General features: G+C 43.4%; 1 protein-coding gene across 11 annotated transcripts in view; it reads left to right on the forward strand.

The window, feature by feature from the left end:
- The window catches only part of Cdk5rap2 (CDK5 regulatory subunit associated protein 2), a 186,595-nt gene that overhangs the window by 52,811 nt on the left and 120,748 nt on the right, over positions 1-13,036 (forward strand). For 10 of the 11 annotated variants that reach the window (XM_015497679.2, XM_015497682.2, XM_015497681.2 and 7 more), the window contains 2 exons: positions 1,513-1,614; positions 7,764-7,982. In XM_015497679.2, the coding sequence (XP_015353165.1) occupies positions 1,513-1,614; positions 7,764-7,982 (321 nt within the window). The remainder of the gene's footprint in view (positions 1-1,512; positions 1,615-7,763; positions 7,983-13,036) is intronic. The other variant, XM_015497686.2, reaches the window with a different exon arrangement.

The raw sequence follows: 13,036 nt of genomic DNA on the forward strand, positions 1-13,036 counted from the left end.
GGAAATCTAATGTTGGATGTTGGACTTCAGATAAGGGATAGTCAGGAGTGACTTTAGGTGTCTGACTCGCATGTCTAGGGACCTGGGGGTGCCACCAGCTCAGACCATAGCATAGAAAATGGAGTCTTGTGGTGAGCTGGGGCAGTGGTGTGGGTGATGGGCTATTTAGAGAGTACTGGCCTGGGAGCCCTGGCTGAGCTGTCTAGGAGGCAGATGGATCTGCAAGTCTGTAAAGCGTGGAGAGCATGGTCAACCTGAAGAGCTGACTTGGAGTCACTCCCCTGTCTGCAGGTGGGCTTTAAAATCTGAGAGTTGGCCTGTTTACCCAAGGAGAGAGTAGAATGGGAAAGGAGACTGAGGGTGAGACTGCGGGGGACTGCAAAATTTCAGGGACAGGGTCAGGAGCGCACAAAGCAGGCAGCAGGAATGGTTGCAGGAGTAGGAGCCTGAGCAGGAAACGGGTGCTGACGAAGCTAAAGGAATGCAGGAGTTTGGTGCAACAGAGGTTTGGCTCCTAATAACAGCAGCCACCATTCTTGTCATGTGTTGGAAGTTCAGGGCCCAGCTGAAGCTGGAGACCTCACTGTGTTGGGGAACAGTTCTGGGTGCTAGCAAAGTATACCGTGTGGTCGTGGTAGTTCATAGCTGACCCTAGGGTATAGGAGGCGGTCACTAGAAGATGAAATTCTGGGACTAGCCAGGCCAGGTGGTTGGGTGGGTCATCTCTGTGGCCAGTAATAGTAGTAACATCTGGTATGAGCCAAGCACCATTTGAGCACGAGTGCATATTACCTCATTTAATTCTAACAACTCTATAGTTGGGTGAGTGGTGGTAACCTCATCTTATTAAGTACCGGAGGTAGGGTAGCTTTATCAAGAAAAGAAGTTTATTTAACTCACAGTTTTAAAGGCAGCCCCATACGTTCAGCCTTTCTTTTCTTTTTCTTTTTTTTTTTTTTAAGAGAGAGAGAGAGAGAATTTTAATATTTATTTTTTAGTTTTCGGCTGACACAACATCTTTGTTTGTATGTGGTGCTGAGGATCGAACCCGGGCCGCACGCACGCCAGGCAAGCGCGCTACCGCCTGAGCCACATCCCCAGCCCCGTTCAGCCTTTCTTGAGGGCCTAATGATGGTTGGTAGGAGCATGGTCAAGAGGAAGAGATCTCCAAACAGGAAGTCATAGAGAAACTAGGAGTCCAGAGTCCCTCCTAAGAGCTGACTTAAGGACCAGTTGATGTAAGGATCTCCCACTGAGCTACACCTCTTAAAGGACTCGCCTCCCAGTGTTGCCACACTGAGGACCAAGTTTCCAACACATGAACCATAGCTGAAGTTGAGAGAATTGGATCTTAAAGAGGTTAATTCATCCAGCTAGTCAACTAGAAATCCCACTCAGGTATTTTCTGACCACAGAGCCCTTGTATACACAATTGAGCAGGAAGAGCATTTGGGCTGAGCAGAGAGGAGAGCCCAGTTATATATTTGGCTGCCATTCCTTACTTTTTGCTAGGTTGAAGAACTTAACTCCGAAATCAAAGAGCTCAGTGCTACCTTTGCTGAGGCCAAAGAGGCCCTGCAGAAAACACAGGAAGCACAGATCCTGAAATGCCAGGTGAGTGTTCACTGTAATTTCAGGGTGTGTTTACCCCCCCCCCCCCCCAGGCGTGCTAGGCACTGAGTGCTCATGCTCTGCCACTGAGCCACACTCCCAGCCTTGGGACTGTCTCTTATCCTAACTCCGGATGAGGTCAGGGCTTTGCAGCTGAAGGGAACCTGGATGATTTAAATAAGAAGAGCTGTGGGTGGTCTTTAGTGATAGAATCAGCTCAGTCTGTTTAAGGGGAAGTTCTCTGCCAGCTTTGGGAGCTTCTCTAGCCCCCTCCTCAATATGATAACAGTGATAACCATTCCCAGAGTTGCAGTGTTGAGTTTACTCTGTGCCGAGTATTAGTGCAGTGTATGTGGATTATCTCATGTGATCTCCCCAGCCCTGTGGGGAAGGTAATCATCCTCACCCTTATATTTGTGAGGTTTTTGAAAACTCAGCAAGGGTGTGTAGCTTGTTCACTGCCACACAGCTGGCAAACTGTGGGGCCAGGATTTAAATGCAGTGATTGTGAATAACAGCAGGCTTTTATTGAACACATACTTGGTGCCAGGCCCTGCTAGGTGCTCCCCATAGATTATCTCAGTTATCTGTCTAGCAGCTCTGTGAAGTAGGCACTGTTAATATCTTGTTTTACTGCTGAGGAAGTCCAGGTTGACAGATTGAAGTAACTTGCTAGGGTCCTTTCACTGGTAAGTGACAGCTGGGGTTTGAGTCAATCTCATTGCCCAGCTTGAGCTTTTGCCTGCCATCCCAAACCTTCCCTCACCTGGCTGCTTCAATCCCACCTCTTCCTTCTGAGTTTTGGTTCCAGAGGTCTTGATGTTTCTATGGCTGGTCTTTTCTCTTTTGCTGCCCTACCACATTGTACTAGAGGGACTCCTATTTTCCCCTTTGTCTGTCTCTCTCTTCCTAATTTCAGTTTTGTGCTCTTTAATTATTTAAGAATTTTCTTCCCATATTTCTGGTTTCCCGAAACAGTTTATACCTATGACTCAGGATGTAAGGAATCCGCCAGCCCAGTAAGTCCATGCTGCCCAGGGTCTTCTTCCTGTCCCTGCGCCAGTGCTGCTTGTGGTCGTAAGGTGGAAGTTAGAAGTTAAATCCAGGGCATGTGGATTCCTAATCTTCACATCCCTTCCTTATCTTTTGCAGAGCTTTGGTTCACAATAAGAATAACTGAAGTAATTTGGTTTAAATCATGGTATGCTAGATAAACCTCTGCTTTTGTGAGTCTCAGACTTGCCCTCTCCTACTGTGTTGACAGTACTTGATGAAATGGAGCTGCAATTACATTTCACTCTGTTTTTTCTCCCCTAGCTTAGAAAATAACAAGCTTTAAAACTGAATCCTTAGGAAAACCATCCAATTTTCCATTGCTTAAGAAAAAAATATATATGTTGGCAATTGATAGCCAGAGACCCGACATTCTTATAAGCTTTGGGGTATTTTACTTATTATGTTGGGCCTTGAAGAAAAGAAAGGAGTCTTATGAATTTAAATGTTTCCCAGAATTATTGCATACATTTATTAATTTAATAACTCTTAGTCCTAGTTGAAAGACTTTCAGAATATTTAAGTCTTGCAGTTCACAGGGCTCAGGGACTGTTGTAACTCCTGGGGTTATGTATGTCAGGTGGGCTGTTTGGAGAACCTTCTTTGAACCTTTATCCAAAAAGATAGTGTGTTTGTGAATGGTAGAGAGTTTGTGGCAGGATTTGAATTCAAATCTGTCTCCAAAGCCTGTTTTTTCCTACTACTCTGTGAGTAAATGTACACGGTACACATATATTGGTTTTCTGTTTGAGGTATGTGCATGGTTTTCACAGACGTGTAAAGTGTCTCTTCCATGTATTGGGGCCTTTTGGATATCACACGATCTGAACTAATTGCAGCAGTAGTAGAAGAGCCAAAGTTCACAGGGCTGGCTTCAAGCCTGACACTGAAGTGACAGTAACTGATAGTTAAGCCTTGGAGTGGCTGCCCAAGCACAGATGCACAGAGACGTGAATTCTGATCCCAGGTATGACTCAGTGCGAGCTGCAGTGTGGGCTGCCTGGCATTCTTCCAAACCCATTTAAACAAATTATTTCCAAATTGGAAATGGCATCCCTCTTCTAACTATAAAACTGAAATGCATATTGTAGGAAGTTTATTTTTACTTTTTATTTATTTATTCATTTTTTGGGGTCCTGTGGATTGAACCCAGTTTTTTTTTTTTTTAATTTTTTTAAACCACTGAGCTACATCTCTAGTCCTTTTAATTTTTTATTTTGAGACAGGGTTTCACTAAGTTGCCCAGGCTGGACTTGAACTTGTGATCCTGCTGCTTTGGCCTCCCAAGTTGCTGGGATTACAGACCTGTGTGTTTTTTCTTTTCTTTACCCAACATTCTTGCCACAGTAGTGTATATATAGATGCACTCAGTCTTTTTTATTTTGAGACAGTTGAGTCACATGTGGTATAGATGTCTGAATTCTTTACTCAGTTGTCAAAGGTAGCATCACCTCCCAGGTCACACAGCTGAAGCTGGCCTTGAACCCAGGGCTCTGACTCTCTCCCTTTTGAGCTCAACATGTTTCTACACAGTTGGCAAGGGTGGTTTGTTTAAGATTATATTTGGCCTTTAGCTTCTGACCATGTTTAATTGGACCAAATATTTGCCATTGAGCATCATTCAGAAAAAGGTAGAAAGCCCTCCAGAGAAGTAGATTAAAAAGCCATTTAAGGAAAATTCAACGTGGACAGTGTTATGAAATGAATAGAATCAATGCATTTAAATTCTTTAAGCTTAGATATTTAAAGAAGTTTCACCATTCCTATTTATGTGGAAATCCCGTAGAACTCTCATCGCTTGATAATAACTGTTAATATCAAAATTAGGCACATTCAACAAGTGCCTAATTGATGTTCCTGTCTCTAACCTCCACCCCCACCCCCAACTCATTCTCCTTGTTTTCATTCTTCTTCCTTCCTTTTCTTTTCTTTTTTCTTTCTTTCTTTTTTTTTTTTGAGTTCATTGGAATCCTCACTGCCCTGGGCAGGGCAGTGCAGTGCTGTGGAAAGAACACAGGCCCTGAGTCATTTGAATCCCAGATCTAGTCACTGTGGTCTGAAGACAGACTAGTCATTTAGTAGTTCTCAACTTGTTATTTAAATGGGCACAGAAATGTGTACTTTTGCAGTTGGTATGAAAAAGAGAGACACCCTGTATGTAAAAGTGCTTGTTTAGCTCCTTTTATAAAATCAGTGCTTAATAAAGCACAAAAGGGGAGTTGTAACTGTTGTTCAAGAGGAATTTTAACAATCATTGTATACTTTCTTTTATTTGTTGAGTTTAAACATTTTTTGTGGGGGGGGGGTATTGGGGATTGAACCCAGAGTTGCTTACCCGTGGAGCCACATCCCCAGCCCTTTTTATTTTTTATTTTGAGACAGAGTTTCACGGAGTTGTTAGGCCCTTGCTAATTTGCTGAGGCTGAACTTGAATTTGCATTCCTCCTGCCTACGGAGTTACTGGGATTATAGGAGTGCATTACCATGCCTGGATGTCATAGACATTTAAAAAAATATTTTTGGCCTTTTGACCTAGGTTTCCCACTTTTTATTAATTTCCAAAGAAATAAAACCGGAAGCTTTCATAAACTTACATTGCAGTTTGATTGGTGCTCACTCTCATTTCATGTTGCTCTGTGTCAAATAAGCAATTAGGGGAACATAGGCCCGATGACTGGGCTTTAGGTGGCCCTCAAACAGCAGAGGTCTGTAGCCCCCAGGTTCACCGTGGTTGTAGTCCACTTCCTGAACAACTGGGTTGACACTTGAACACCTGTGACCTGGAAAGGCCAAGAAGCTGGAGCTATTATTCGAGTCTGAATTGTAGCTTTTGAGAATTCAACTGTCAGCTCCTTTTGAATTCTTAATTTTGCATATTAGTCAAAGTAAAAGAACAGATTTATTAAAAAGTTTTATTTTCTCCTGATTAGAGGATTACATATGCTTCCACTCCTCCCCTGATTAGAAAGAAAAAGAAGAAATCTGGAAATGACCCACTCAATATTGATGTTTTAATGTGTTTCTTCTAGACTTTCTTTTATGTATAGATTTTTTTTTTAGATCATTTAAAATTAGGTTTTTTATTTTTTTCATATAACACTGTAACTTGGATATATTCCCATGTTATTGATTCTTTGCAAATGTAGTTTTCAGATTTCATTGTGTATATTCATCATACTTTATTTTTGCATATTTCTTTCTTATTTTTTACTGTTATAAGTGATAATATAACATTGGTCCACTTTATGCTTTGAATATAACCCTTGCTGCTCTGCCACTGTGTCATTTTTTAAAGGACATGTTTTTTTTCTCTTCTCTCCTTGCTTCTCCCTCATCTCAGGGGAAACAGGATCACCTTCCTTCCCCATGCTAGGCAGAGGTATCTGTCCCTGAACACACACCCACCATAGGAACAAAGTCATGCATACTCTGGGGGTGGAACCAAAAGATCTCAGAAATGACTGTCTCCCAAATTAACAAGTGAATTACAACTGTGGACAGAGAACATGTGGAATGTAGCCTTTGGATTACCTCTTTAAAAATCCTCTGTTCCCCTTGATGGGCAAAATCTCAGCCTTTGGGACAGGAATCCTCTGTGTTTCTCCTTCCCTAGCAAAGCAATAAAATTTCTTTTTCTCAAAATGTGTCCTCATTATTAGATTGGTATTGGGGACAAGGACTGATGAATAACTTTGTAAATACCCTCCCTCCTCCATATTTTGGGATCTTCTGAGATTCAATTCAAGGAATGGAATTACTGGGATGAGTGTGAACGTGTTTATGCTATACAGATGTACTCGATGTATGTATCAATCTGTTCATCTAGGGTTATATTTATTTACATTTCTCCCAGTATATTTCCTGGCTTCTGGGTGTTACCAAAAGCTTGGTCCTTATCCCTGATGCCAATCCAGTAACGAGGACCCAGTTTTGAGAAAAAGAAAAGTTTTTATTGCTTTGCCAGCAAAGGAGAAACATAGAGGACTCCTGTCCCAGAGGCTGAGATCCAAAGGCTACATTCCACATGTTCTCTGTCCAGAGTTGTAATTCACTTGTTAATTTGGGAGGCAGTTATTTCTGAGACCTTCTGGTGCCATCCCCAGAGTCTGTATTACTTTGTTCCTGTGTGCTCAAGGACAGATAACTCTGCCTGGGATGGGGAAGGAAGGTAATCCTGTTTCCCCCGAGATTAGAGAGGGGGAGAGATTAGGGAGGAGCAGGTAGAGAAGAGAAAGAAATATGACCTTTTAAAAATAAGTCACAGTGGCAGAGCAGCAAGGGCTATGTATATCTCAGAATAAAGTGGACCACTGTTCCGTGATTGCATGTCTGGCTATTCAAGAACAACTATGAAGAGTTGTGCCATTCACACAAGCTTGCCAGCCCTGAGTATCCCATTAAAACAGTCTTGCTTGATATCTGAGAACTTGTTTTAATTTGCTCTCTTTAATTATTGCTGGGTCATGGCTTTTTTTTTTTTTTTTTCATGTTTGTGATCACGAATGCAGTTTTTCAGGTGAACAGTGTATTAATGAAATAAAGGTGTTCTTGACAAACTCTTGGACTTTGCTGAAATTATAGCTTTTCAAAGTGACTTTGGAACTACATGCTGACCTCTCCTTGTCGTCCTCTGGATTTAAGCCATCTTAACAGCTAGTGCTTAGATCCATCACTGCTTTTCAAGTGAAGCTGTGAAGCTACTGATTTTCTTCCTTTTTAAAATGACATTTTTTTTTGTCATTATGAAAGTAACATGTTCACTTACCTCAGAACATTTGAAAATATAGAGAAATGAAGAAAAAATAAACTATACCTACTATATCTTCACCCCACTAAAGTTAGTTACTGTTAACATTTTGTGTTTTCTTTTGTTCAAAAATACTTCTTCTACACAAGTATAGGCTTTCTTTCATATCTGATCATAACATAAACATCCTCTGTTAGTCCAAAATCTTCATATTGTTTGTGCTTTGAAACCTGAATGTTGTCTATGTTAATCTTTCTCTTTTCCTTTTTCCCCCCAAGGCGAAAAAAGAACAGATTTCCTGGTTTGTTTAATGAGGCATAAAAATCAGCTCACCCCCTCTCTTCTTTTCCAGGGCTCTGAAGGCTCCCAGGCTGCTCTGACAGAAAAGGAAGCCCTCTTGGCTGAGCTGCGCTCAGAAAACCTTACTAAGAGTTCGGAGAACCACAGATTGCGGAGGAGCATTAAGAAGGTCACTCAGGAGCTCAGTGACCTGCAGCAGGAGAAGGCGAGACTGGAGAGGGACCTGGAGGAAGCCCGCTGCGAGGGGAGCAGGGGAGCCCGCACCATCCAGGTGAGAGGCGCCCGGCCCCTGGTGGTGGATGGTGCGTTTGGCCTGCCTTGTGCTGCTGTTTGGGTTGTAGGGAGATATTCAGTGCAGAAAATAGAAAAATGGGAAAAAAATACAGAGAATACTTCACTCATCATCATCTCACCTAGAAACCACCAGTCTTAACTATCTGCTGTTGCAGTCCTTTTAGTTCTCTCTTTGCCTCTCACGATTGGTATCAAGGTGAGAATGCGGTCTGTAGGCCCTTTTTGATTCAGTGTTGGTTCTTTGCATGATTGTTCTTGAGAAACACCGTTTTTGTTTCAGCGTGGTTTTCCGTGACTCAGAGGTGCCGCAGTGTGTTGAATAGTCCTTTAGTGTAGAGCCTTTAGGTCGTTTTACTTTTTTTGCCTTGTAACAAATGCTGCAGCAAACATCCTTCTATGTGAGTATTTACGTGAATAATATTCAGCCATTGATTATTTTTGACAAAGGTATAATTACTGGGTCAATCAGGGAATATTTTAAAGACTTTTATAGACTCAAATTGTCCTGGAACAAAGATTGTCCCAGGTTTCTCTGTGTCATCTTTTTAAAAGGCTGCATTCCATTCAGCATTGGGTATTAGCATCTAAAAATTTTCTGTCAATTTGGTAGACTTATTAAATTTCAATTCTATCAAAATGTAAGTATTTAGCATCTTTTAATTTAATTCCTCCTGAGAGTCACAGCCAGACACCCAGCCTTGGTGCCATCAGACAGGACAGGGCCTGAGTCGGAGTGATCACTGACACTCAGGTTAATTAAATTACCTGCTCCAGAGCCAGGCAGTCGTTAGAGCACAGGGCTCTAAAGAGAGCGTTGGGTATCACTGGTTTGTTCTCTGGGGTTGCTTTTGGCAGGGCTGCCAGGATTAGGTGAAATCCTAATGTTAAGACTGAACAGAGAATTGAAGTACAAATGTTTGTGTATTTTAATAACATTTTTAATAACCAGTAAGAGAGCAGTAATGGAAGTTTAGAGAAATAAGAAAATGTCAGCTACAACTTTACCACCTTAACAAAGCAATGCTGTTTCCAGTTTTCCCCTCCAGTGGGGATGCTCCTGGGCTCTGTCTAATCAGAGACTAAATCCTATACTGTGTTTTTGGAGCACTCGCTCTATCATAGGCAACTTCCTTCTGCGAGGCTCCACAGTGATCACGTGCAGCGGTGCGTACTCTTTCACTGATGGCTTTCATGTGATGACTTAATGATTTCCTCCTTTGTTGGATATTTCTGCTGTTTAAATAATGCCACAATGAATATCTTTGGGCATAAAATCATTTTTTCTTGAAATCCCTCAGGCAGATTCTGAAGAATGAGATTACTAAGTCATATGGTGCAAATCTTTATATTGGGTAATTATGCAGCCAGATATTAGTACAGAGGACTGGCTCAACTCAGGCTGCCACCAGCAGTAGTAGAGTATACTGGATTATTGCCTGCCATGAGCAGGCCAGTTTCCGAATTTGTCAGTGTTATTGAACATCAAATGCATCTGGTTTAGCTGCTGAGGGGAGGCCAGGGAAGTTTCTGAAGGTTTTACTTTTCTAAGGAAGATGAAATCTTATACATGACAAAGTGTAAAGCAGTTTACCATTGAGACTGAAGAATGAGATTACTAAGTAACTTACTGTATACTTGTGTAGAAGATCCTAGTGGCCTGGAGTAGCCAGGGAGACCTTCTGGGAGGAGATGACACATGAGTTGAGTGACGGGGTAAGACTGGAGTAGTGTGCCTTACGAATGAGGCAAAGAAAAGCCTGGCCAGAGGTCCTTTATGGAGTTGAAGTTTTCATGGTTCATTCCAATGTTCTTCACTGTTGGATTCTTATTTATTTATTTGGCTTAAAATAGTCCCCTGCCCCTGTCATCATAAAAGTGTTTATTTAGTAAAATTTGGATGGTGGGCAGGTGGGGAGATACATGCACACATGTAATTATACGTTCATATATATACTATGTGCTTCTTTTTTTTACCTTATCATTTGGTCAGCATTTGAAATCTCTCTATAACATTGTTGGATCCATAATTCACTTATTCATAAAAACCCTGGTGCTTCTAAAAGAATTTTGCTCTGCTGCTGACATAAGATGCACTTCTGCATAATATGTGAACATTTTCATAAGGAGGTTAAAATATTTGGCAAGGACTGGGGGGCCAGGATTGTGCTAGGAAGGGGTTGGGCAAGTACACTCTGAGGGGGCTCCTTGGAAGCAGCAGGTACCTAGCTGACTGGCTTTGGTGAAAGGGAAATGCATTGTCTTGTGTAGTGAAGTTGCTGGAAGGGCGGACGTCTCTTGAGAGATGGCTGCTTTTTCTTGCATTGGTTAACTCCAGGTCCAAGTAGTGGGAGCCGTCGCTGCCAGCCCTGCTGGGATCACAGGACGGAGGACTCTCACACTCCACTACCCCGCGGTCTTCCTGTCAGGATGGCTAGACAGGTGAGGTACTGAGAAGCCTAGCGTGGGTCATATGCCATCGGCTTTGACCGGAGTGTGTGTGTGTGTGTGCACATGTGTACACCTTCATTGGCAGCCTCTCTAGAGCCACATATTTGGAGGCAGGCGAGAAGGCGCCTAGGAAGTAGTACTTGGTTGCAACGCCCTGGGCCGAACAAAGCAACAGCTGTGCAGGCTGAGTGCTTCCCTCAGGTCCGCACTCCTGGGGCTCAGAGCTTCCTGGCTTCTCATCAGGTCCTACACATGTGTCTGACAGGATGATTTGGGAAGGTGTTCTTCATTTCGCATATATATATTGCATCCCAATGGTATGTCTGCTTCACTTCTGGTTATAGTCTAAGAATTTGGCTGTGTCCATTTCATGAGAATGTTTTGCATCAGATTGTAGGGTGTAGATTCTGGGGACACTTGTTGGGGTGCCAGTTTTGCTTCCTGGTGAAGGATAGGCACAGGTGGAGCATAACCCTCTAGCCTTGCATATCTCATCAGCTGTTTCTGTTTACTAGGCTCTTTAATTAATTAACCTGAGTGCCTCCCACTTGCCAGCTGCTACTGGTGTTGCTTTTGGTTTGAAACAATGGGACAAAAACCCAGTCCTCTTAGTAGCCTCTCCTTCTTCCCTGGCAAAGCAAAGCGATCATTTATACATTTGGCAGCATTGGATCCATTGTACAGGCCCTCTCCTGGCTGTGGGCACGATTCTACAACAGAGATGGGGACACACTACCCTGGGAGCACGGAGAAAGGAAGTGGCTTATAGGACCAGAGAGGGTTCCTGAGGATTGTAACTTTGGAATTGGTCTGAAGTTTGAGCTGAAGGTCAACAAGTAGGTGCTGCTAAGGGGGATTTTGTACTGAAGGCAGAGGAACAGAATATGATTTGTTTGGAGAAGAGGAATTTGGGGCTGTAATGAAGGGCAGTGGCCTCTAGGGCCATGGCTGGAGATTATCTGGAGGAAAGTTGGCCTTCAGAGGGCCTGGGATAAAGAGTTTGGGAGCTTGGACCTGACCTCTAGATTGTGGAGCCCCGAGGAGGGGAATTAAGCAGAAGATTGACAGGATTAGATTTGCAGTTTAGAAGGACCTGTGGTCTGGATGGCCAGAGGATGGATTGATGAGGGACAGCTGGGAGATGAGAAAATGAGAAGATGGAACAGCTCTTTCCCTGACCTGTTAGCCAGGTCTGAGAGGCCAGAGCGCCGAGGAGGAGAGCAGGAACCTGGCCCTGCGCAGGCTGCGCAGCTGTGGCTCCTCGCGCTGGGGCACATTCACAGTTCCCCTGTGAGGACTCCCGTGCTCAGCTTTGGGTCTCCTGTGCTGACTGGAACTTTACCGCGTCCCACAGGCAGGCTGAGGAAAACACTGGTAAGAAGATGTCCAAAGCACAGTGTTGCTCTCAGTCCACAGTCAGCCCCGTTTTCAACACTTTCTTTAGTCAAGGAAACTGCTCTTCAGTGATGGAAGCGCAGCAGGCAAGATCTCTAGTTGTTGGTCGCACCTTGTAGTTTATAGCTGTTCTATTTTCTCATGTGGCCCACAACCTTGTTTTTGAGCCAGAGAATACTATTTCCATTTTAGAGATTCATCTGAGCCTCATAACTTCAGTGGCTTGACCATGGTTTATATATGTGACATGGACCCAGGTCTGTGGACTCTTCATTTCAGGAGTTTGCCTAAGATGTCATGTCATGGCAGTGGTGAGCCACCAGTTAAGAACCTTGTGCTTTTGGAAGAAAGGAATTTTACATATTCAGCAGACCAGCAAATTATGCCCTTAAGAAAACCAACTTGATGTATTCTGATTATTTGGAGCCTTGAAAATTGTAATTTGTTCCTTTCTCTGTTTCAGAAACATTTGTGAAGGTTTACAGAAGGTTGTAAAATTCAATGCAATTAAAAATAAAGGACTCAGGGTCAAGGGAAAAACAGCTGCATGGCGAAACAGCAGCATGGAGCAAAGAGGGAACTTAAAATTCAGCTGGTAGCTCCTGGCAGGGAGGGTAAAAAGGGAAATTCTGTCACAAGGTCGCCAGTGCCTGTAAGAAGACCATGTGAAGATGATTTCGCTGCCACTGGGGCCTGCAGGAGGAATCGCCTCTGCGCTCTTGTGAGGAGAACTGTGGTGTGCAGAGCCCTGCGCAGCCCCCATTCCAGCAGACAGCTCTGAACAGGGCTGGTCAGCTCCGCCCACGGCACCGAGCTTGTACACATTGAGGTTTCAGTTCCTGGGACTGATATAGCTGTTTATTTCCCGTTATCTCTTTCTTGGACAAGAGCTTCACAATCAGTTGAAATACTGCAGCCGGGTTTACAGATGAGGCCTGACTTCAGGTCTGAATAGAGGACCATATTGGGTGGTTCTAGTTTCTGTGAAAGTCCATAAATTCTTTTGGTTGTGATCAAACTATCCTTAGCTCACGCCAAAAGCATTTGTTGCCAGCCTCATTGTGCCAGGTCTTAGGCATTTTGGGGGAGACAGTGCTTTCGCTGGAAGCACAGTTTGGATGAGAGGCAGATGGCTTACTGAGCCTGATTGTGCATGAACAGGAGGAGTTGGGCCAGGGGGTTGATCGT

This window comes from Marmota marmota, unplaced genomic scaffold (genome assembly GCF_001458135.2).
Source record: "Marmota marmota marmota unplaced genomic scaffold, marMar, whole genome shotgun sequence".
NCBI classification, from domain to species: Eukaryota; Metazoa; Chordata; class Mammalia; order Rodentia; family Sciuridae; genus Marmota; species Marmota marmota.